At 38.5% G+C, this 25,657-nt stretch overlaps 1 protein-coding gene across 8 annotated transcripts in view; it reads left to right on the top strand.

Annotated features, from left to right (window-relative positions):
* Positions 1-25,657, top strand: part of BCLAF3 (BCLAF1 and THRAP3 family member 3) — a 60,206-nt gene that overhangs the window by 16,950 nt on the left and 17,599 nt on the right. For 4 of the 8 annotated variants that reach the window (XM_023634255.2, XM_070256737.1, XM_070256736.1 and 1 more), the window contains exons 2-8: positions 4,333-4,407; positions 7,595-8,152; positions 8,526-9,188; positions 16,902-17,017; positions 18,517-18,631; positions 19,340-19,403; positions 21,112-21,227. In XM_023634255.2, coding sequence (XP_023490023.1) covers positions 4,367-4,407; positions 7,595-8,152; positions 8,526-9,188; positions 16,902-17,017; positions 18,517-18,631; positions 19,340-19,403; positions 21,112-21,227 — 1,673 coding nt within the window. In that variant the 5' untranslated portion in view covers positions 4,333-4,366. Of the gene's footprint in view, positions 1-4,332; positions 4,408-7,594; positions 8,153-8,525; positions 9,189-16,841; positions 17,018-18,516; positions 18,632-19,339; positions 19,404-21,111; positions 21,228-25,657 lie in introns of all 8 variants that reach the window. The other 4 variants (XM_023634252.2, XM_023634254.2, XM_023634253.2 and 1 more) reach the window with 1 other exon arrangement.

The raw sequence follows: 25,657 nt of genomic DNA, 5'->3' as shown, positions 1-25,657 counted from the left end.
CCGAGTGACCTCCACCTTTCCCTTTAAACCAGTAGTTGTGTAGTCCCTGCACCAACAGCGTCCACATCACCTGGGACCTTGCTGGCAGTGGGGCCCCCCGGGGTAGGGCCCAGCAGTCTGTGCTTGGACCAGCCTTTCTGACACACACTAAAGTTGAGAACTTCCAGTCTAAGATATACCCCTGAGTGAAACTGCTGGATTGTGGGGTGTGAGCATGTTCAACGTTAACAACTACTGCCAGCCCCGTCCTTGAGTAACTGGTGATACTCAGGTATATGCCCCTAGCAGTGTGAGGGTCCCTGTTGTTCTACATCCTCACCAACACTCCAGGATCGGCAACTTTCACTTTTTGTTTTTGTCAATCTGATGAGTGTGAAATGGTTATAATCTTAATTTGTGTTTACTCAATTACTAATGAAGTTGAACATCTCAGATGTCCATAGGTCATTTGGGTTTTGTGTTCTCTGATATGCTGTTTGGAGTCTTTTGCCTATTGAGATAAATACAATTATGTAACCAAATAATCACAATGTATTGAAATAATTACAGACTAAGCTCAGAATTCCCAAGAAGAAAGAAACTCAGAGGGGACAGAAAGAAAGTTAAGGAAAGAATCCCAGGGGAGGTGATGATCAAACAGTCCAGAAAGAACAGGAATTTGTCAGGTGGAGTGAGGGAAGGCCATCTATGTGGTAGGAACAGCATGGCCTGATCAGGGAAAAACAAGTAGTGTGGTGTGATAGACGAATGGAATGTGTGGAGGAGAAGACATACATAAGGCTAGGAGAAAGGTAGGAAGCAAATAGATGTATATATTTTAAATTTGCTTAGCCTTTTACTGATTGTTGGGCATTTGGGGTATAACAAGTTTGAGTGTTTTTTTTTCTTTCCTATTATAAATAAAGCTGATATAAACATCTTAGTATATATAGCTGCTTTTTTCTTTTAAATGATTATATTAGAATAATAAGTTTAAACTGAAATTATTAAAAGAAAGAAGGCAGAATTAGTTTCATAATTTCTTAAATATTTGAAGATTACCCATCATTAGGGAAATGCTAATCAAAACCATCGTGAGGTATTACTTCACCCCCACTAGGATGCTATAATCAAAAAGACAAGAGCCAGCCCTGGTGGCCTAGTGGTTAAAGTTCGGTGCTGTCATTGCTTTGGTGGCCCAGGTTTGTTTCCCAGTTGTGGAACCATACCACCCGTCTGTTGGTTGCTGTGCTGTCGTGGTTGCTCATATAGAAGAACTAGAAGGACTTACAACTAGGATATGCACTGGTGCTTTGGGGAGGAAAAAAAAAGAGGAAGATTGGCAACAGATGTTAGGTCAGGGTGGATCTTTCCCTGCAAAAAAAAAAAAAAAAAAGAGTAGCAAATGGTGATGAGGATGTGGAAAAATTGGAATCCTCATACATTGCTGGTGGGAATGTAAAATGATGGAGCTGCTTTGAAAAGTTTGGCAGTCTCTCAAAAAGTTAAACATAGAGTTATCATATGACCCAGCAGTCCTATTCCTAGATATATAACCAAGAGGAATGAAAACATGTCTACACAAAAACTTGTACACGAATGTTCATAGCGGCATTATTCATAATAACCAAAAAATAGAAACAACCCAAATGTCCATTGAGAACTGAATGAATAAACAAATGTAGCGTACTCACACAGTGGTATATTATTTGGCACAAAAAGGAATGAAGTACTGACACATGGTCAAACAGGGATGACTCTTGAAATCATTATGCTAAGGGAGGGAAGCCAGTCACAAAACACCACATAGTGTACAATTCCGTTTATATGAAAGGTCCAGAATAGGCAAATCTATAGAAACAGAAAGCAGATTGGTGGTTGTCAGGGGCTAATCAAAGGAGGGGAGGAATGGGGAATGACTGCTAATGGGGTTTCTTTTAAAGGCGATGAAGATGTTCTAAAATTAGATTGTGGTGGTGATTGTACATCCCTGTGAATATACTAAAAGACACTGAAGTGTACACTTTTTTTTAAAGATTTTATTTTTCCTTTTTCTTCCCAAAGCACTCCAGTACATAGTTGTGTATTTTTAGTTGTGGGTCCTTCTAGTTGTGGCATGCAGGACGCTGCCTCAGCATGGCTTGATGAGCAGTGCCATGTCCGCGCCCAGGATCTGAACCGGTGAAACCCTGGGCCACTTAAGCAGAGCGCGAAAACTTAACCACTCGGCCACGGGGCTGACCCCATGAATTGTACACTTTAAATGGGTGAATTGTATGGTATGTGAATTGTTTCTCAATGAATCTGTTTTTCAAAAAAGTAAAGTGGAAAAAAAGATTACCCTCCAGAAAAATTAGGCTTTTTCCTAATATTTGGGTCTCCCCCAGACACATACACAACCTTTGGATTTATTATTTTTGTTGAATTTAATAGGTATAAACTGATACTCAAAGCTTTTTTGGCTAAATTATAAGCTCCCTCAGTAGAATGTAAGCTCCAGGAGGGCAGGAATTTTTACCTTTTTCTGTTCACTGCTGTATCCCCAGAACAGTGCCTGGCAAATAATAGGTACTCAGTCACATATGTTGAATGAATGCATTTTGACATTTTTAGTACTAAGTGAACATTTTCCCCTTTAGTGTCTCTCTCTCTCTCTCTCTTTTTTTTTTTTTTTTTACTTTATGCATTTCTTTCTTTTTTTATTGAGGTAACATTGGTTTTTATAGTACATCTGAATTAATTGTTCTTCCTAGCCTCAATTCTTTTTGGAAAGAGGCAGTGCATAACTAAATAATTGAATTGAATGTACTTCTTCTGGTGAGGGATCTGATCTGGTTCAAGTCCTTTGACTTTCTTTATATGCTTTTATTGCTTCTGAAATTCATTATAACAATGATTTGCAAATGTTTGACTATGAGGACTACTTTTTTTTTTTTTTTTTTTTGCAGGGGAAGATTTGCCCTAAGTAACATCTGCCAATCTTCCTCCTTTTTATTCCGTGCCCCGCCCCCCACTGCAAAGCCCCAGTACGTAGTTGTGTATAGTTGTAAGTTCTTCTGGTTCTTCCATGTGAGCCACCACCACAACATGGCTACTGACAGATGAGTGGTGTAGTTCTCCACCTGGGAACCAAACCTGGGCTGCCAAAGTGGAGTATGCTGAACTTTAACCACTAGGCCTCAGGGCTGGCTCAGGAATCCCTTTTTAAACTGATATCCATGTAATAATAGTTGTACTTTCTGTATCAGTCAGTGGAAAAACTACATAGTGACAAGAAGCCATTTATATTTTAACAGTCACCACAGTATCTTCAGAAATTTTCAAAATAGAGGTTATAATATATGAGACATACTTACTCTGTAGTCTGTGCATGGTGCCTGTAGGTACTAGTCATGGACCCATGGCAATAATTTTGAAAGCCACCAGGGGTTTGGGGCCAGTAAGTTGGGAACTGCTTAATTATAGTATCAGAACTGAGGAAGATTACTGAAATGTAAATAATAGCTAGTACAGAAGATTACACCTTAGTCACGTGTTTTTAAAATTCAGTTCCTAAAGCTATCAGTTTCTTTTAAAGACTGAAGAATATATGAAAAATCAGGTTTACATGTCTTTTGAAATTTCTTTATTTGACATTATCTGTTTTAGAAAAAAATCAGAAACAAACTAAATGCCTAATCAAGCTTAATTAAGTTTTGGTATATTTATCTGGTGGAAGTTAGGCAGCAATTGAGTACCATAATTAGGCATTGTAATTCTTATTATTCAATAATTTAAAAAGCAGGATGTATCATCAAGTATTCCTAAACATTTTGACTGTGATTATATGAAGTGCTTATGTATGTGAGGAAAGATAGGAAGGTAGTAGTGATTGTGTTCAGATAGAGGAATTCCGGGTAATTTTTCCTCTTTTTGGAACACTTTTTTAGCAGTTGCTGTGTGCCAGGCACTATTCTAAGCTCTTTTCGTGACTTAACTCAGGGATCATCAAACTGCAGTGCATTTAGCCTTCGGGGCCTGTTTTTGTCTGGCCCTTAAGCTAAGAATGGTTTTTATATTTTTAAAGGGTTGTTAAAAAAAGAAAAAGATGTGGTAGAGACTTTATATAGCCCGCAAAGCCTAAAATAGTTACTATCTGGCCCTTTACAGACAATGTTTGCTGACCTCTGATTTAATTCATTTTATCCTTACAACATTCCAATAAGGTGGCTCCTATTATTATCAGCCCCATTTTACAGATGAGGAAACTGAGGCACAGAGGGCTTAAGTGACTTTTTGTTGGTGGCATTCACTATTTTTAGAGCAGATTGTAGGCTCTTTCTACAAACTTGCTAATACTGTGTTTCTTTGCAGTGTAAAAAGTGGATAGTGGCTCACGTGTCAAAGGATGGCACGGTCACGCTCTAGATCCCCCAGGTGGAAACACAGGTGAGCAGTTCTTAGTTTAGCAGAGTAAGCTTGGATTTGGGATGTGCTTTGGCTTCCAAATTCACTGGTACTGTTAAAAACCTATTTTAATAAGCTCATGGGACCTGGTTATTCACAGTAGGTGCTTTATAGTGATAGAGGTGGTATTTCTAGGTTCTAGGAACTGGCGGCTTTCTTTAATTATGGCTGGCAGATAGAATTAATCCATAATAAAAAGAAATGCAATGGCCATAGGAAGGGAGAGTGAGAAACATCTTTAAGAGTGTTACATTTTTTATATCAGAAGGTGGTTTAGAACTCTTTAGTGTGTATTTTATTTTTTCATAATATGTTTGAAGAAATTAGGGAGTTAAAAAATTGAGAGTTCCTATTTCTTCTTCTTCATGGCAGAATTAAGAGTTTTGAATAACTCTTCTCTTCCCTGGTTGGTAGTGTCAATAGCATATATAATTAGATTGGAACATTTCAACCAGTATTTATTGTGTACCTGCTACAGGCAGGTTCTGGGGCTACAAAGGCAAATATGACATATTGTGGGGCCTCAGCAAGCATGCAGGCTGGCTAGGGAGAGTGACACAAATAGCCAATTATGATATGGTGGGAAAAGTACGGTGCTCCTGACTGGGACAAAGTATTCTGGATCCACAGGGACGGGATAATTCTGCTTTGTGGAGGGGAAAGGAGGATACTAAGAAAGTCTTCAAAGAAGAGATGAGACTTTAGCTGGCCCTTTAAGGATGGGTAGAATTTCTAAAGGCAGAAAGAGAGAAGAAAAGTGTTGCAGTTAAGAGGGACAACGGGAATAAAGGCACAGAGCTGTGAAAGTGACTAGTACATTCTAGGACTTAAAAAGGACCATAATTACATACACAAAAGGCAGACCCAAATTTTTCATGTTACTATGATTTGGCCGTTATGCTTGTTCATTATGGCTCTACAGTGATGAATCAATAATTTCTTCAACAGTTTTCATTTCGTAGTTCACAAGACCAAGTTGTTATGGGGAGGAGCTTCAGAAAGAAAAGGGAACATAAAGAAGCGAATGATTTTAACATGGAGACCATCACAGAGGCTGTTCTGTTTTAGCCTTTTGTGGTAGGCCCTGGTGAGGGGGCACAAAGGACCCTGCCAAGCTTAGTGCCTGATTTCTGGATTCCTTCTCAGGACTCTTTGTCAAAACGGTGAAGGGTCTGATATTGTACCCTACTTGCAAGCTAACACATTAGCCTGTCACAAGGCACTCCTGGATCAGAGACAAAGGCCTTTATTACTCATTCTACAGCAGGCAGCTTGAGCTTTGTGTTTCTGTGTTCCCTTCACTCCCAGTCCCCTGAGGGCAGACACTGCAGAGTGAAGCAGTGGGGTGATGACACAGCTAAGGAACCCGAGCCCCATCAGGGGCTACAAGCAGACCTGCCCAGCCTTTGCCTAGGAGGAGATTTTATCTATTTTCCTGAACAGCAAACAGACCGGCCCTCTGCTCCTGAGGAAGGCCCTATCTGCATCTTCCCAGGCTGTTTGCCTCGGAACAAACGCTGTCAGCGCCTCTGCCCACAAGGCAGGTGGAACATGAAAGACCAATGGAGAACTGTCTCCCAACAGACTCCTTGGGTCTCTTTTGTCCCTTTAAGAAAACTGAAAGTGATAGCAACTGTTCCAGCGATCTCCTTCTGAAGAAAGGGGCTCTATACAATAAAACCCTGACATGAAATATAATATCAAAGCAGTGTTCAATGTGAGGTAAGGATTCAAGTAAGAGATTGAGTATTTCGTCTAGTCTGGAAGACCTCAGCCTCTGGCTGCCAGCTTTTCTCCTTAGCTGTGGAAGAGATGAAATCTTCCAGGAAGTCCTCAGAGGCTCCAGTTGCTTCTTCCTGTGGTGAGGTACAACCAGCGGGGTGACAGTTTCTGCTTCAGCTAAATAAAGCACTAGCTAGTACTATGTCTAGCTTGGTGACTCCAGAGGGAGATATTGCCAAGTCCAGTATATAAATCCCACTGTGTACATGAGGAAGATAAATCTGCCTCCTTTCTTGTGGGGAGGACACAAACGTGTCACCAAATGGAAAGGTTTTACTCATGGTTGCTCCAACTCCATGGCAGCCTCTGAAGAGGGGACCATAACAAAATCTGCAAGGGTAGCTGCCTCGTTGATTAGAAGACATCAAACCCTCAGAGAGGAGATTGGGAGACTGGATAGGTCAGCCTTCTAGGGGAAAGGTCCCCAGGTGCAAGATGGAATTTTTTTGTATTCCAGATAGTGACGCTCCACTCATCCTGCAGTCTGGGCAACTCAGACTGGTTTCCCTGGCTACAGGAGCTTTACTCCTCAGTGGGAATGAAAAGCCCAATGTTGGCAATGCTGAGGCATTGGAGAAGGTAGCTACAGAAAGGATGCGCTGTCCCTGGAGAATATTATAGCTGCATTAAAGCACGCGTTCACCAAAGTTACAAGCTCTGTTTCAACAGCCTATCTTTCATTTTATATGTAAGGGAACAAGTCTGGGAAAGAAAAGCAACTTATCTATGTTAGTAGTATTTATGGAGGGACTAAGCATGAGATTCAAGTCTTAAGACCCTCTCCCCACAACGCACACCGTTTAAGTATGTACTTTTTGCTCCTTGATATAGCCTTAGTAGAGAATAGACAATCACCTGGAGAAACTGTGCGGTCAGTTTGGGATCTGAGTTTGGGTTTATTGTGGCATCATAAACTCTTAGAATCTAATTTCATTTCAGAGGCTATGTTGAGCTTGCCAGAGACTCTCCTACACATTTGTTTGTGCGAATCTAGCCCTCCTTCTGCTTGTTTCTTACCTGACCATTGAACCTGATGTAAGCTTTTGCTGACTGGCCATTTTGCCAGAACTTTGCTGTCAGCAATCTTCCAAAATGGATCTTGCTGCGTAACTAAGCCAGTCCTCCTCCAACAGGGTGGTTCACTCAGTCCATTTTGATATGCACATGGGATACATTAGTTCAGATGGAAAGAGTACACTTGTTGCATTGGGCAGAAGCATAATCAGACCCCCAAATGGATAATTTAGAATGCAGATAAAACATTGATGAATTTAATTTGAATGGAAGAAGCAATGGAAAGCAAACGTTTTATGTAGGTAAATCATGTTAAGACAAACTTAGTTTATTGTCTTTAAATGAACTAAATTTTCTGTGTTTGTTTACATAGGTCTTTGTCGCCATTACCTAGAAATTCTGAATACTACAAACAAAGACATTCTCCTGAGCATTATGGATGTGAATATAGGAAGGATCCCCAAAGACCCGTGGCTTGGGGAATGGACAGTGATAAATACGGACAGAGTAAACCAAGGATTCCTTCTCGTGGCAATATACATTACCGATCTTATGAACAAAGATCACCTTCCCCAAATATAAGAAGGAACTCTTTCGAAAATTTTTATACTTATAAGCCTCACCGAGGATATTTACCAGAAAGAGAGGATGGTAACAGAAGATCTCAGTGTATGCCCAACTACTCAGAAGGTGTACCCTACAATTGTTATCCCCAGAAAGTGCAAGGAAGGTATACTCCTGATGACTACAGAGTGAGAGGAAGTGGAAAAGGAGGGAAACCGCCTCAGAGGTCAATAGCAGATTCTTTTAGATTCGAAGGAAAGTGGCATGAAGATGAGTTGAGACACCAGAGGATACAAGATGAAAACTATTCTCTATCATTTAGAAGAGGCTATGAAGATTTTGAGAAAAGGAGCTCTTTTCAGAAGAGGTATAGGAAAACATTAACCCTGGGTAATTTGTTAGAAAGCCTCGAGTGAAAGTCTGTTTATTTTATGGTTGAAGATAACCGCCTTGAAAAGCTTTTGTCTAAAAAGATAAAAAGCATTGTAATGTAGTTACGGTCTACTGGTAGTAGTGAAGTATTTACTTTTAGAGTAAATCATGTTGATAGCTAGAATATTTTGTAAAAGGTGGTATTTTCCTCTTTAACTACCTTATGCTTCTATGAGTTGGCTTGAGGGATTATAGGTTAACTTGCCAGTGCCTTCTGCATCTAAAGCCATGCTGCCCAATATTCCACACATATAAATTCTCACTTTCTTCTCTCTAGTGCAAGTGTAAACTGCTTTATGTCAACACAGGTATCCTGAGGATCGTGATTTCAGAACGTATGGACAGACATCAACAAGACCTACAGACTTGGAGAGATATGAAAACAGAGAGCCTGCCAGGAACCCAGAGTGGAAGTTTGAGCATTCTTTTTCACATTATCAAGACAAGAAAGATCAGTGGTACCCTGGGCCCCAAACTCATCGACATGCTCAGAGGGAACCCCCAGAGACCAGTTCAGCAACAAAGCTATCCTGTGACTATCGCTACAAACGTCATAAGACCTCAGATGGGGACCAGGAGTTTTCTGATGGAAGAACTCAGAAGCACTCTAAGGAGGAAGATAGAAAATACAGTTTGCAAAAAGGCCCTGTAAACAGAGAGTCCAGTTGTTTTAATGCTGGAAGAGGGAGAGAGACTGAAGGTGGGCAAGTCAAAGAACCTTTTAAACCATCTAAGAAAGAATGTACTGCCTGTACTCATTCAAGTAAAAGTGATGTTGGTTTGAGACCCTGTAATGACAAACGGAAGGACAAAATAAAGAAAGAAGGGGATGGCAGAAAAGAGAGCAACTCTTCCAGTAACCAACTTGATAAAAGTGAAAAACTTTCCGATGTGAAACCTTCATCTGCCACTCTTGGGAAGAAATCGACGACAGTTAAAGTAGATGTGAAGAAAACAGTAAATACATCCAGGTATTATTTGTTTTTTCTTAATGTTAATTAATATCTGTTTCTGTCACCCTTATTTGAAGCTTTGAAAATGGAATTAATAGTGTGTTTAGAGTCCATCTAGTGGGGAGGGATTGCCTGGACTTTTCAAAAAAGCCCTGTAATGAGGATGAATCTCGTGATTAGTAGTATGGGGTGATCTCACGTCTGCTTGTTTCCACATTTTATATCAAGATGCTTTTTGGGTGCAGGACATTCTATGGAGTTGTTCCTCTTCATAAATTTACCTGTTTTTGTGCTACCAGGTTTTCTGTATCCAGAGATAGGCTGGGTGGAGTTAAAGGGGACCTATTCCTTGCTCAGTTTCTCAGAGCCTGTTTTCCTGTTGCCTGAAATTCAGAGAATTTTGACCTGGAAGGGCCCTTAGGAGGCCCTGATTTTATAGAGGAGTAAAGAGAGGCCTTGAGAGATGAAGCAACTTGTCTAAGTCAGAGCACCTTGGCTTCAAATCCGTGTGACCCCTTGTGACTCAAGGAGATGGATAACTTAAGGTGGTTCTTGCTGCCACCTCAAAATGACTGACGTTCTATGGACTAGATTCTCCTAGGTAGAGGAAATTAGGCTAGAGTCTAGAAAGAGGCCTATTTTAAAGACATTTGGTTTAGCTCTTAATGATTCTTTAAAAAAATAGACTACTGTTGTAATAAGTTATATTCTCCTAAAGCAGTTCACATGCTTTGTTTCATTATGAATATTCCTTCTGTTTATGGATTCTGAGAATAATAAGGCACTGCAGTTGACTATGTCAGCTAAGTCTACTCATTACCTTCATACGCTACCAGTATGTGAAGGAAAAAGTGATGGACATGTTGATTTGCCATTCACAGTTGACTCATATCTGCATTTGAATCAAAAACCAGAGCAAACAAAATCCAAGATTAGGATTGGGTGACAGGGAGAGAGGTAAACTGATCTTTTGGGGGTTTTTTAAACAAAATATATTTTGTTTCTTTTCTTCAAGTTAGATTTAGCAGTCCCCCTCCCTCGTGCTTTACTTACATTCATTGTACTTGCAAAAAGTATTTTTAAATATACATATGTATATTTATATGTGCACAGAAAGCATTTATAAATATGATTACATTACAGAAAGTTGGACAGACAGAGGGGGGAGAATCACCCATAATCCTACTACCCTAGGACAATTTTATTAAAATTTTAGTATAGCTCCTTTTGTTATTCTGTGTATATTTATACATGGTTGTCATAATACCGTATTAATAATTTTGTATTCTATTTCATGTGTCTTAAATCATTTTGCGCTATTATATTTTCTACTAGTTCTTAATCTTAAGAGCACAAACGCTGCTGTAAGCATCAAGTTTAAGGATGTTACCTTAGGCTTTTATTCTTTCCAACATTATATTATGAAAATGTTCAAAGATACAGAAAATTGGAAAAACTGTGCAGTAAACTCCTATATACGCACCACCTAGAGGCTGCAGTTAACATTGTACTCTGCTTTCGCAATCACGTATCTGTCCATCTATTCACCTATCATTCTACCTTATTTCTTCAGTGCATTTCAAAGTGAATTGTAGATAGCAGTGCACTCCCCTTTAAATACTTCCGTATTTGATTTTTGTTTATAGGATTTTTTTTCTTTTGAGATAAAATTACATACAATCAAATCACAAAAATCTTCAATTTTTTAATAAAAGTAATGATACCCTCATATTTAATAATGAAGTGTTTTATACTTAAAAGAGAATTAGTAAATTGGCTGTAGCACTTTTAAAGAATACTAGAAATACCAATTTTGAAGGATTTTATTTTAGTAGACCTCATTAGAGATATTGAACACAGTTAATCTTTTAATTTGATATTGAGAAATGGAAGCTTGGTCTTCATCATGTGTCACAAAAATGAGCTTCCTAAAATCAAGACTGCTGTATCTTTTGTTTTGAATTTATAAACTACAATTTTGTGAAATTTCATGACCTGTCAGTGGGGCCTGTAAGCACGTGTTTGAATTGCCCGACAAGGACTTTTAGGATGGCTTGTGTAATAAAGAGCTTCCGCTGCAGAGCCTTTCTATTCAAAGACCTGAAGAATAAATCACTTAATAAATTTATGGATCTTTTCAGTGTGATAAAGTATCATAGTCCACAAAATCTTTCTGTCTGATTCTAATGACTTACTGATGAGTGAGTTGTGGAGGAGTTTTGTGGAGTTGGATTTAATTCTGTGTGGACTGATGGAGTGCCCACAAAGCAGAGGTAGTTAATGCCCGCAATAGAGTCATGTTCTCAACTCTTACTGTCAGTTAGGTTTTCCTCTGCTTGAAAAGATTAAAGTAATCATAGAGTGGAGAGAGATTGATTTGTTGGTTAAAATCTAGAGAGTTTACCCGCTTTTTTGGAAAGACTAAGACGGTTCATTTTGTGCCTTTGTTTGCTTTAAAGCTTTGGTCAAGTATTGATATATGTTCTTCCAGTTATCAATGTAGTTGAAAACATATGGTTATCACTTTGTGATTTTTCTAGATTCCAGTTTGTATCTAGAACAGCAGTAGGTAGACACTTGCTTGAGTGTTCACCGCATAGTTAATACGTCTGTTAACAAAGACTATATTCTAGTGACCCATTTTGTCAGAAACAGCATTATCAGAGGTAGGAGTTACGTATGAGTCATAATTATATGTTTCAGAATGTAAGTTAGGGAGTCACAATGTGAAAATTTGTGCTAAGGTTGTTAGGAATCCCAAACACTAACTGTTGTGTACATCCGGAAGTCTTGGGACAGGTGAGGGAGTTTTAGTTTAGTGTTGGCCTGAGTAGGTGAGAGACTGCAGGAAGGCTAGGAAGGGAGTGAGAGGGAGGAGGAGGGCGGGCCAGTCTCTGGAGAAGAATAAGCTGGTGCGGAGGGACCCGGAGCTCCATTGACCTCTCCCGGGTGCTGGTACTAGGCATCTGGTATGGGAAGGTTGGACTGAGTACATGAGCTACATTTGCATTTAATCCTTTTATTTCCCACTGAAGAGACACAGAGAGGGCCTCCCTAGCGCCCTCGGGTCTTTTCCCATTCTGAAAGGGGTTGAAGTGGGTGATGGAGCCCTGATGCTCCAAGGAAAGGGGTGCTGCGTACGCAGGTGGGGAAACTGTGAGAAACCGCAGCGAGGACTGAAGGAAGGTAACCTAATTACGCACGTTTACCTATGATGGGCACTGTTCAGCTGGAAGTAAAACAAGCTGTGGGTGGAGATATTTTTGTGATACACAAACCTGCTACCTTGCTGTTATGTATCACAAAAAACTAAGGTTTTTTCCCCCTAGTATTTCTCATATACATTTTTTAAAATCAAAACTTGAGAGGAAATTCCCCTTCCTTCCTATTTTTCACCCTCGCTTCTCTCAGTGTCTCTTAGGGATCCAAGTACAAGGAGGTGAACATTCTGTTTGGGGTTGAGGTACATAGGTTTTTGTCTTCCAGTGGGTCACTGAGCAGCTCTGTGGCATTGGGCAGGTCACCTGGCCACAGCTTTTTGGGCCCAAATGAACCTGCAGTTCCTCCTGGCTCTATGAGTCTGCTTTGATTGGCTGTGTGTTGATAACTATTGCAGCTAGGTTGACAGGCTTATCATAGGATTCTTTGAACTTTTGTATATATTTTATATTATAAAAAATGAGATATTTAAAATTTAAATTGTTCTAAATTAAGTGAAAATAAAAAGTAAGCCAAGAAAGTTAAAAAACAAAATTAAATTGGCCTCACTTAGAATTTTGAAGTCTGTCATCTTTAGCTGAAACGCTCATTTCAAATTATCCAAGTCATTTTCCATTTATCACTTATTCATTCAGCAGGATTTTTTTTTTTTTTTTGAGAAGCTACCCTGTGTGAGACAGCCCATTGGGGTACCCTGGGACTATAAATCGGCATAGGATTAAGTTTCTTCTCCTCTGGTCTTATAGACAATAGGGCCACCTTGGTAATATTATGGCACAGTCAGTGATACATGAGGTGTGCGTGACTCACACGATCCGAAGCGGGGGGATTCAGGGAAGCCTTCTTTCAGGAGTTGACATATGTGAGCCAGGCTTCGAAGGCTGGTGTGTTTTAGACACATGGAGACAAGATGAAAGATGTTTTATATTTGTAGGTTAACAAGGGCAGGAAACACACGCAGGAACTTTGAGCTGTGTGGTTCCCGGCGGTCAGTGAAAGGCAGTAGAGGGACAGGAGGCTGAGAAGGTAAGCCTGCCTCTCTCCCTGCCTGATTTGACGGGATTAGCTGCTAGGAGAGGGCAGGAGGCTCAGTTCTGACAGCCGAGGACTGCTTTCTGCAAGGTGGCTTGGAAAAGCTTTGGGGTTGGCAAGGTCAGTGAGGGGACTTTTGTGAAAAAAGTAATGAGATGCTGAATTAAGGGAGTAGAACTTTCCCTCAATTCCAAAAATTCTAAATGTGTTCTTTGGAAAACAGGAGCAAATTCACAGTTAGGAAAGTGCGTTATGAACTGGAGGATGCTGTACAAAATGTTAGTTATTAGTTGGAAGAAAACTGAGGAAAACTTTATATGTGTCATATGGATTTTGTTATCTATTATAAACCTCCAGAGGGCAGGGGATTATCCTTTGGTTTTGTTGTTATTGGGTTTTTTGTTACTGTTGTTTTGCGATGCGTTTTTTTTTCTTTGATGGCTCTTAACTGTGTGTAAGAGGAAATTAAGGTGTAATGTAGCTTTTTATGTTTTCTTAGTTATTATGCACAACACTCAGGCAAAATGTCAGGGGAAACATCCTTAAACAGAGGAAAATACAAGGTGGAGTAGGGGGAAACAGGAGCCTGGGAGATCTAATCAGACAAGTGTCACGAGTAGTATCACAATACAGATGTGTGGATATATTTTGGTTTTTAAAATTCTCTAAAATGCATCTTAAACAAGAACATTTGGTCTTTTCAGCTTAACTGCTTGTGTTGGGGCTATTTCCTGAAATTGTTAACTTATTGATCAATAATGTCGTAGGAAATAGTAAAAAGGAAATGTGAACCAAGAGGTGATTAAATTTACAAATGTAAATACTTAGAACATTTTGCATTCTCAAAGGTTTTTCTTATAGCAGAAATTTTTCTTATAGCAAAAGTATAATTATTTTTAAAAAACTAAAATTTCAGATTATACTATTTTCATGTAGATTTTCTAGAAAATAATCATTTTAATATTTTTTATTAAAAATTTTGCAGTGGGGTAAATCTAGGATAATTTTTGTTAACTGATAGCAAGTTTCAACACTGGAATTTCAGGAATTAAGTGTAGCTTCCAAGTATACCACAGCACTTCTATGGATGGAGGGCTGGGCATGGATTGGGGATAGGAGCTATGCCAGTAATAAGAAGTTACAAGTACATTTTAATAATTACCTAGTAAAAAACTGATAGCCTTTATCAACTGTTTTCCTCTTGGGAGAAACTGATGCTGCAATAAAAAATGTTATCAACTGGGGCCGGCCCGGTGGCACAGCGGTTAAGTTTGCACGTTCCGCTTTGGCGGCCCGGGATTCGCTGGTTCAGATCCTGGGTGTGGACATGGCACCGCTTGGCAAGCCATGCTGTGGCAGGCGTCCCACATATAAAGTAGAGGAAGATGGGCACGAATGTTAGCTCAGGGCCAGTCTTCCTGAGCAAACAGAGGAGGATTGGCAGCAGATGTTAACTCAGGGCTAATCTTCCTTAAAAAAAAAAAAAAATGTTATCAACTGATTTCCCCTTATGAGTGACCATTTTTATAGTTTTATCTAAATATCTTATTTTTCTCCTTTAAAATGTTTTTAAAAGCTATTTTTTTTGTATGAAACAGGCTTTTTGTACCCTTAAACTTAACCCTTTAAACAGAGAGCATGTATAATTCTTTCTTAGTGGAGGTTACAGGGCCATTCTAGCTTCTGGCCTTTATCACTAGATGTCTCTTAGCTAGTCATCAGATATGCACTGGGAAGCGGGGAGCAGATTAGGAGGAAAGAAGGGAAGTGGGCCTTCTGATGAAAGTTCTTCTAATGAATCAAGAAGACTGCGGCAGTGGCATCAACCTGCTGCATGGTCACTTTTCCGTGTTTCAGCCTTGGCAGGGAGCTGTCTCAACAGTGCTGCTTTGAGAGCAGGGAGCATGGACAGGCAGATGGAAGCCTTTCCTCTGAGAAGTTAAAAATCGGCACTTAAAACCATCTTGTTGAGGAGTTAAAATTTTCAGTTAAGGAATGTCTGTAAGCCCCTCATAACCCTGGAGCAGTTTTGGATATATGGCTGTTAAGTGACTTAAGTGAAATAATTAAGTAAATATTTGCATGCGTACATCCACACCCCAAAATGTATCCATCTGATTGATTTTTGTTATATGAGGAGGTGTTTTTCCCGGTGGTGTTGCTATTATTTAAAACATATTTCAGGTCTCTCTTTTGGATTTATCTTCAGAGCCTGTAACGTACTCATAAAGAACCCTAGCAGTTGTAAATCTCAATTCTTTGGATGGTGAACTTGATATTGGGAAGAGCCAAAAGCTATTTAGAGTTAAGTGCAGAGGAGTAAGATGGGTATAAGCTGGCTGGTGCCATTTTGGGTTCCAAATGAGGTATAAATATAAAATAATGAGACATTTTCTTCTGTGATGCATAAACTGCCTCCAGATGAAGAATTTGAGAGTAGTTTTAAGCAAGAGCAGCAATCTTGGAATAAGGTATAGTTTCCCATTCTGACATTTGAAAGGATTATGTTCACATGAATGCTTAACCTCTGGGAACAATGAAGCCAAACAACCAAGATATCCATTGTCTCAGTGTCATGACACCTTCCCCATAGGGCTATTGTAAAGATTAGGTGAGATAATTTTTGTAAGCTGTAAGCCCCTGTGTTTGGCATGTGGTAAGCCCCCAGTAATTGTTAGGTATATGTCATGGCTTTAGAATGGTACCTAAAGGTCAGGAGAGCTCTTAACGAAAGTTGTAAAGATTCAGAAAGCATGAAAGTGGTGAGATAGTTGGGGTTATATAATAATTGGTACCATTTCTTTAAGGATGCATTTAGGGTAAACACTATAATTGCTTCTAATGATCATAAGTCTCCTAACTAACACTGAGAGTTTAGGGAAACTTTGTAAGTGATTAAATCAGTCTCAACAGAATTTGATTTCAAAATACTATTGTTAGTTTCTCATTACTGATACAAAGGTATAAGGATTTTTATGAAATCAGAGAAGTTATTATGTTTGATATCAGCTATTAAAGTGTGGTAGCATTTCAAGATAGTGTAAGCTTGCTAGATTTACAATTTTATGGACATTTGGGAATAGAAAATAATCTAATTGATTATGTTTTACATATTGAGTGTCTTTAATGCCTTGCTGTATTTTTTGAAGTAAAAATTGTTTAGAACTTTGAGGATTTTATTATTAAAGTGGCAAATATTTAATGATCACTGATTTGAAAAGGAGAATGCAAAACCATGCATCTATAGCTATTTTCTCCTTCTTATTATTGTACATGTTTTATGGCATACAATTTAGTGCCTTAATTGTAAGAAAAGATAAACAGCTTTTTAGTTTTATAGCTGTCTTGATTAATTTTTAATAAGTTCTTTTCTCAGTAAAGTAGTTTCAAATTTAGTTAAACATTTACAAATTATTCTAGGGTTGCTTCTAGCTATTCCACAGAGAGACAGATGTCACATGATTTGGTTGCTGTTGGCAGGAAAAGTGAAAACTTTCATCCAGTGTTTGAACATCTTGACTCAACTCAGAATACTGAAAACAAACCTACAGGAGAATTTGCTCAGGAAATCATAACTATAATCCATCAAGTTAAAGGTTGGTATATTTTGCACATACATTAGGGATAACACAAAAATAATATACTGACTTTTCACGAGATATAGGTAAATATCTGTGATATTGTAATACTAATTAATATTTTGTTATGTTAGATCATTAATTAGGAAATCTGTTGGAGAGAGTAGAAGATATTAATTCAAGCCTAGTTGTTCTTTATGTGTAGTTCCGGTGACCTGGTGCTTCAACTCATAGTAGATTAGATATTGAAAGTTACAAAGGGAAAGGTTGGCTGCCGCAAAAGACAGGCGTACTGAGAGCAGCAAGAAACCATGACAACCAAACAGGAAGGAGGAACTACAAAAGCCAATATGAAACTCAAGAAACTCAAGAAATCTGGAAGTCTAGGTCATCTGGTGATATTCTTAAAGCCCCGAGGGCATTACTGGGGCTTTATGCCTTAAGAGTGATGCTAAATGATCAATAAAAGATCTCCGGTTTCACGTGGCATACTTTATGACATCAGGGAATTGCATAATAAATACTTTAAAGATTTGCATTGAATTGTTTTGTTTTGTTTTTGCTTCTGGCCAATTTCCATTAATTGGAATATTTAGTCCTGTAGAACAACTTTCCTCATTGATGCTGCATGAATAAGGCAATTGTGGGTATTATAAACAAGAGATCTTCAAGGATTTCAAAATTTTTATTTTATATTTCTTACTAGGAAATTGCATTAATCTTTTTTACCTTCATAAAACATATTTCGAAAATGAATTTTCTCTACATCCCTCAAACTAAGGCATATATTTACTTTAAAGCAGGCAGTTTGTCTGAAATAGTTCACCTTCTCAGTTCCAGCCCCTCTCACCCAAAGGAAGTGTGATTCTTGGCAGAAATCCAGGAGATTGTCCTAGAATAGGAACGGTAAATTAGGGAAAAGGATTGCTTAAGTGGCTTTCTGATGGGTCAATTGTATTATCTTTCTCTCTATCCTGTTAAAAGCCTGTAGCATGGCTGCTTTCAGAATGTCTTCATGAACTTCAGTTAATGCTAATTAAAGTAAAATGGCATTAGGAGGCCTTCTTTGATATGTAAACATAACATTTAGCATTTGTTCAGAATCCTTTTCATGTTTCAGGGTTGTTTTTGGAGTTATTTTTCACTCTAGGTGAACTGTAGAGCTTGTACCATCTTTACTTCTCAGATACAGTAAGGTCTTACGTTGGAGAAGAAAGGTCCTTGCTTTGAGAGAGCCACTATCTTTTCCGCCCCCGACAAGTAAGCAGGCATGCCAAACAGGCATAGAATCTTGGGGTTCATAAATCCGGTGTTTTTTACTGTTGCTCGGGCTTGGAAAAGCTTGTGAGCACCACAAATTAGTCTGTTGAATAAGTTTAGGTCCCATGTATTTTCAAGAGAAAACGGATTGAATGTTTTTTAATAGTCCCTTCTTCCTGTACTTATATTTAATCTTTTATGTGGAATCTTTTATGTGGAATTCACACTGAGATAAAACCGTTTGTTTCCTTTTTCAGCAAATTATTTTCCATCACCTAACATTACCCTACATGAGCGTTTCTCAAAAATGAAAGAGACACAAGCTGCAGATGTAAATGAAATTAAATTGAATTCAGATCCAGAAATTCACAGGTAATGATTGATTATTGTATGCCCATTTAACTCGTGGGAATAAGCTTCAGAACAGATGTGGGAAGGTGCTGTCTCCTGGGCTTGCTGTAGACTCTTGGACTGCATTTCCTCTGTGAAAACAGGACTAACCCAAGTAGGTAAGGGCCAGTGCACTTTGACGGAATAGGTTGTATTGAAGCCATTGAGTAGCATTGTTTAAATGTGTAGGACTTTGAAAATATTTACCTACCTAACTTTGATTCTGCTGTGTCTATAGTAATTGCCTACTGAAGTTATCACTGGAAGAATGAAAGACAGTTATCGAGCCATTGAAATCATGGGTTGCTTCATGTGGTCAGAAATGGCTGTTCTGAGGGCAGTCGGATGACAACATGTATCTTCTTCTCCTGGCACCTGTCTGAGCACGTGGTGCACCCTGTCTTGTGAGCGGAATTGAATCAATGTTAGAATGCAGTAGATCACCGGGGCAAAGTTTAAAGTTACACAGACTAGTGATTTGAGAACCACTAAGGCATCACTGTGATGTTGTTCACAGTAGATGTATGTCTTGGGAGACTGCCACATAGGTGAAAAACCACCTCGTAGCAAGTTTCTTTTGCTTCTTCCAAGGCACACCAGCTTTATTTCAAATTCCATTCTGTAGTAATGGAATCAAGGTATCAGTGTGTAACATAATTATTTAATTGTAATATGCCTTTATTATTTTAGGAGAATAGATATGTCTTTGGCCGAGCTTCAGAGTAAACAAACTATGGTATATGAATCAGATCAGGTAAGTGAATATAATTTTTGATGAGAAACTATCTTATTGTTGGTATACTAATGGTAAAGGGATCCAGTGATTGGGAGTAAAAAAAGGAGTTAAAAGTAGGTAAGGAAGAAAGATTGAGACCCAGGAATCTGAAATTTACAAAGCTCTCCAAGTGATTCTAGTTATCGGCCCAGTTGCAGAGAGAACACAGACAAAAGACAAAAATATTCCCTAAGAGAGACAATCCCTAAGGATAACAGCTTTGTAAAACTTACACAAAATTATAGCATTTAATGTTCACTCCAGAACTTCACACTGTAAAGCTTGCGGAAAGTATGTTTGATACCTATTTTTTCCCAAAGCAGTCATATGGAATATATTTTTAAATTGTATGTGGAATGAATGGAAAGCAACTTTGTTTCATTTGATATTGCCCTTCTCTTTACTGTAGAGTGTATGAAAGATTCTATGGAATATGACTAGCAAAATAATGGAAATTATACTTGAATTTTCTTATTGTCACGTGTTGTGTGTGGTGGTTCCCACCCAACACCTCTCTAGCCTGCTCCCCCATTTCTTTGCTAATTAGAAAAACTTAACTAGCCAGAGGGGAAGAAAACCGGCTCTAGTTTTAGAAGTATATCAAGTTCTGAAGAAACTGCTAATTTATTCATTGAGAGTAGAGAATTTTTGTAGAGGAGAGATTTTAATACATTCCTGATAGAATATATAATTTCTTTTACTTGTAAATGGTTACAATTTTTATTGAACTTATGGAGATAGGTTAGTTTATTAGTAAGTGATATTTTCAGAAAATTTCTACTCATCAAAGTACTGTGATCAACATGTAGGAAATTTGAGGATTTAAAAAAAATCACCTCTAATTCAACCACTTAACACAAAATATTATTTGATCATCTTATCTTGCAGTCTTACATCTGGCATTTAACATAGTCGCTATCATAGTATATGTAGTTTTGGATGCTTTTTTCTTTTTACAGTCATGCACCGCATAACGACATTTCGGTCAACGACGGACCGCATATACGACGGTGGTCCCATAAGATTAGTACCATATAGCCTAGGTGTGTGGTAGGCTATACCATCTAGTTTTGTGTAAGTACACTCTATGATGTTCGCACAACGACGAGATCGCCTAACAACACATTTCTCAGAAGGTATCCCCGTCGTTAAGCAACACATGACTGTACTTAAACAATAATAACATTCCTTTTATGTAAAAGTCTCTGAACTGCCTATGACCTTTTATGATTGAGGCTTTTTAGGTTTTAATTCACTTTTTTCAATACGTGTTTTTCCATGTTTACCTCCACGTAGTCTATATTACCATAATTTAAATGCTTGTACATCATTCCTTTGACTTAAATTTACCATAAAATCATTCTTCCCTTCCCCTTTAAATTTTTTTCTTACGTTTAAGTTGCTTCCATTTTTTTGTTATTTTAAGTTTAACACTTTGAATATTTTTGGGTAGATAGCCTTTTCTTTGAGATAGAGTCCCAGAAGTGGGATTCTTGGTTCTATGTTATAAACTTTTCTGATTGTGTTTTATCAATTGTCTCAAAATATTTTTATCAGTTTATAGTACCATTAGTAGGATGAGTACAAGATAACTTATTTAGGACTTTTACTTAAGGTTCTTGTTAGATATGGTCTTTGTACAACTAACAGTAATGTAAATGGTTTGTCTTCTGTCAAAATTCCTCAGACTCTGGTCAAAGTAATAGATCCAAATGACCTACGACATGACATTGAAAGAAGGAGAAAAGAACGGTTACAGAATGAAGATGAGCACATTTTTCACATAGCTAGTGCTGCAGAGAGGTAATCAGTAGATGAAAAACATCCTGTTATCAGGGAGCTTTTGGTTTCAGCATATTTTTCAGTTTTTCTGTGTGATGATAATTTTCATTTTAGTTTAGGGATTTAAGCCTTCAAATCCATTTTATATGTTTAAGTGAAATATATTAACTCAAAGTTCAAAGTTATTCAGTGATCTTCATATGCTGTTTGATTTAAACAACGAAAATTATGGGGTAGGTGAATATTTGAGGTCTTTGTAATTCTAGAGAGGAGCCAGAACCAGCAAGGTTATGGACTGTTTGGCTTGAGCTGATGGAAACTCTGACACATTCTACCCTTTAGATTCGGGTATTCTTTGAACATTACAAAATTTCCTGAGGTCAGTACTCTTCTCTTTCAGAACTCTTCGTGGACGTGTGTCCATGATACGGGGCAGATGTAGCAGAAAATGCAGAGGAGATACAAGTTTGAATCTCACCTCTGCCAGTTTACAAGCTCTTTGCTCTTGAGCAAACTTGCTTAGTTTCTGGAGCCTTTTCCTCTTTAAAATGAGAATAACCAATTTGTGATGGAGAAGTTAGAAATAATAAATGAGCTGGCACATGTGAAGTACTTACGCTTTGCATGGCACATTGATTGTCAGTAGATCCTTGTTTCTCTTTCCCAGCCCTGCACCTCTTTTTAGGAGCTCTGAGTATTCTGGATTGGCCCCAGTTTCTCTCTAGTTCTGAAAACCATGTGGAACTCATGGCAACTCTAGGACCCCATATAATTATGAGGTATAATTGAATGGGACAAAATTTCCAGTTCACCCAAGGGTCCTCAAACTATTTGGATCGCTCAGAAAGTGAGAATGTATGAGTAGGAAGGGCCAGCGCTAATTCTCTTTCATATTCTTTAGTGTCAGATTGCTAAGATATTTGACTAGACTTGTAAGTCGTCTATGGCTAAGTAGGTCTTAGTCAAAATAGATGGAGCTTGTTTAAAACCTGACTTGATTCTGACAATAAGTTTGAGACTAATTAAAAGGTAGCAAAATTGTGTGTTGAGGCATATAAAACAATTGAAAATAAAATAGTTAAAATCTCGTCCCTTGCTGGGTGAAAGTCTCCAGTTTCCTAGTATGACATGGCATGACAGTGCTCTTTAGTGGCACAAGTTCTCTGTTACGCTTTTCTTGATTCAGCAAGTATAAGAAACTTAGTGTCCTAAGAAAGACATTTTTAAAACAGATGTAAGATAGTCAGCATATTATAAAGACCGTGTAATACTTCAGAATATATCTTCCCCCTCTGAAGTGATTAAGAGCTTGAGCACTGGCATTACGCCTGAGTTCAGCGCCTGGCTCGGTAGATGCCTGGCTATGTGACTGACCTTGGGAAAGTTACTTCATCTCTGTTTTCTCAGCTGGAAAAGAGAGAGAAGAATTATACTTACTTCACAGTGGTAACTAAGATTGAGTAGGGTGATGCCTGTAAGGTACAAAGTAGCTGGTCAGCGTGAAGTATTATTAATGTTAGCTTTAAGGACGATGTTGCAGCGTGCCAAAATGTCTTCCGGCATGGTATCTTTTGCTAGATCTGTTAGACTATTTTACTTGTACTGGATAGCTGGTGTGGCATAGTAGAGCCATGAGGGTTTTTTTTTTTAATTGAGATATTACTTACCATAAAATTCACCCTTTGGAAGTGAACAATTCAGTAGGTTTTTAAAATATAGTCACAAAGTTGTGCAACTGTCTCCACTATCTAATTCCAAAACATTTTCATCACCCCAAAAAGAAACCCTGTACCCAGTAGCTGTCACTCCCTTTTTCTCCTACCTCGCAGCCCCTGGCAACCAGTAATCTACTTTCTGTCTGTATGGATTTTCCTATTCTTGACATTTTATATAATTGCAGTCATATAATATGTGGACTTTTGTTACTGACTTCTTTTCTGTAACATAATGTCTTTAACATTCCTCCATGTTGTAGCATGAATATTCCTTTTATGGCTGCATAATATTCCACTGTATGGATATACCATACTTTTGTTTATCCATTCATCAGTGGATGGATATTTGGGTTGTTTCCACTTTTTGGCTGTTGTGAATAATGGTGCTATGAACGTTTGTGTGCTAGTTTTTGTGTGGACATATGTTTTCATTTCTCTTGTGTGTATACATAGGATTGGAATTGCTGGGTCGTATGATAACTATGTTTAACTTTTTGATGAACTGCCAGGCTGTTTTCCACAGCGGCTGCACCATTTTACATTTCCACCCGCAGTGTGTGAGGGCTCCAGTTTCTCCACATCCTCACCAGTACTTCTTATTGTTCACCTTTTTGAAACAATGGCACAGAACCTTTAATCGCTCACTTTATCCTAATTCAATTTCTTTGTTAAAATAAGAACAACATTTTATTTTATCCTTTTATCTTAGAAAATCAGTTTATCAAAATTGACCTCAATATTTTTGCATAAACCTTTTTAGTCAGGTTAATGTATAGATTTCCATAGAAATTCGGAACCGATGAAATCATAAATCATAGGACGTAGTGATTTCCCCCTGGTGTGGCTTTTTTTCCCTCAAAAGTTGTGTGCAGGCTCTGTGTCTCTGTTTGCTTGCCATTGTATCCCCACTGCCTCAAGCTCAATCTGTAGCTGTTGAATGAATGGAGACTTTCCACAGGAGCAGGCGGGACCGAGGATACTGAAATGGTCATGCGTTTAGATCTGGATCACTATGTATTCCCTGATACCTTAGGATCCCTCCCAGGCAAGCCTAACACTAGGGCCTTCTGTCTTGTCTCTAAGACCCTGTTCTCTGTTTTCTCCCACTTCTGACCAATCTCTTACCCTGTCTCCATGCCTTCCCCTGACACTAGTTCTCCCTCTTGTAACCAGCATTACTAAGTTCCCTGCAGGGTTATTGAAGTGTTGTGTTATATAGGCATGGTGTGTGTGTCTGTGATAAAGCAACTTCAAAAATAGTACCAATAGACTCCGAGAGGACATCAAACTACCAAGACTTTCTTTTTAGCTAGGCAGGTTACAGAAAAAAAATCAGTTTTTATTTTTGCTGTTTTAACAATGCATAATCTATGCTGACCTGGAGTTAACTTTATAAAGATTTTTTTTTAAAGGTTGGCACCTGAGCTAACAACTGTTGCCAATCTTCTTCTTTCTTTAAATTTTTTTTCTGCTTTTTCTCCCCAAACCCCCCAGTACATAGTTGTATATTTTATTTGTAGGTCCATCTAGTTGTAGCATGTGGGACGCCGCCTCAGTGTGGCCTGACGGGTGGTGCCATGTCTGTGCCCAGGATCCGAACCTGTGAAACCCTGGGCCATCGAAGTGGAGCACGAAAACTTACCCACTTGGCCACAGGGCCAGCCCCTATAGAGATCTTTTATTCATATATTCAGCAAATATTTATATGTTAATTTCTGTGTCCTAGTCCCTATTCTAAGCGCTGGGGACACAGTGAGAAACTATACACAAAGCCCTTGACCTCGTGGAGCTTACAATTTAATGGTAGGAGATAGAAAAAAATACATGTTGGTGAGTGATAGGTGAGAAGTAAGGCAGAAGAGGAAGTTTAATAGAGTGATATGTGTGGTGTGATTTTGTTTAGGATAGTCATGGAATGCACTTAGGATTTTTTAAAAAATTGAGCAGGGATGTGAATTAAGTGAGAGAGTTAGCCATAAAGTTTTTTGAGGAGATAGTATTTCAAGAGAGGGAACAGCAAATGCAAAGACCCTGCAGCAGGATCACACTTGCTCTTGTTTAAGGAATAGAAAGGGGCCATTGAGGTTGTAACACAGTGAAAAAGGGAGAGAGTTAGTAGACAGGGCAAACCACACAAGGGCCTTGAAGGACATGAAGACTTTGTACTCTACTCTAAGTAAGATTAGAAAACATTTTGGGTTTTAACCCAAGAAGAGACATAATCTCATTTAAATTTTAAAAGGATCACTCTGCCTGCTGGGTTGAGAATGGACTGTAAGAGCTAGAGAAAAAAATCATTTCTTTCTTACGTAAAAAAAGATTAGAGGCGGGAAGTCAGAGCATCATAGGGTGGACCCATTAGGGAACCAGGCTCCTTAGATCTTGCTCCTCAGATATCCTCTGCACATGACTTCTGCCTCATGGTCCAAGATGGCTGTTTGTGCTCTAGCCATCATGTTTATATTCCAGCCTTTCCTTTAAAGATTCCTGGAATTTACACATGACACTTCAGCAACGCTGGTCAAAATTTAGTCTCATGGCCATGCCTGGCTGCAGGGAGGCTGGGAAATAGATTCTTTTCTTTAAAGATTTTATTTTTCCTTTTTCTCCCCAAAGCCTCCCAGTACATAGTTGTGCATTTTTAGTTGTGGATCCTTCTAGTTGTGGAGAAATAGATTCTTTAACCTGGATACCCCTTTGCCTGGTCAAAAATCAAATATCAAAGGGTTAAAATTT

The sequence above is a fragment of the Equus caballus genome, chromosome X (assembly GCF_041296265.1).
Source record: "Equus caballus isolate H_3958 breed thoroughbred chromosome X, TB-T2T, whole genome shotgun sequence".
In the NCBI taxonomy this organism is placed as follows: domain Eukaryota; kingdom Metazoa; phylum Chordata; class Mammalia; order Perissodactyla; family Equidae; genus Equus; species Equus caballus.
The sequence above is the reverse complement of the archived record's forward strand: the minus strand, read 5'-3'. Positions and strand labels throughout refer to the sequence as shown.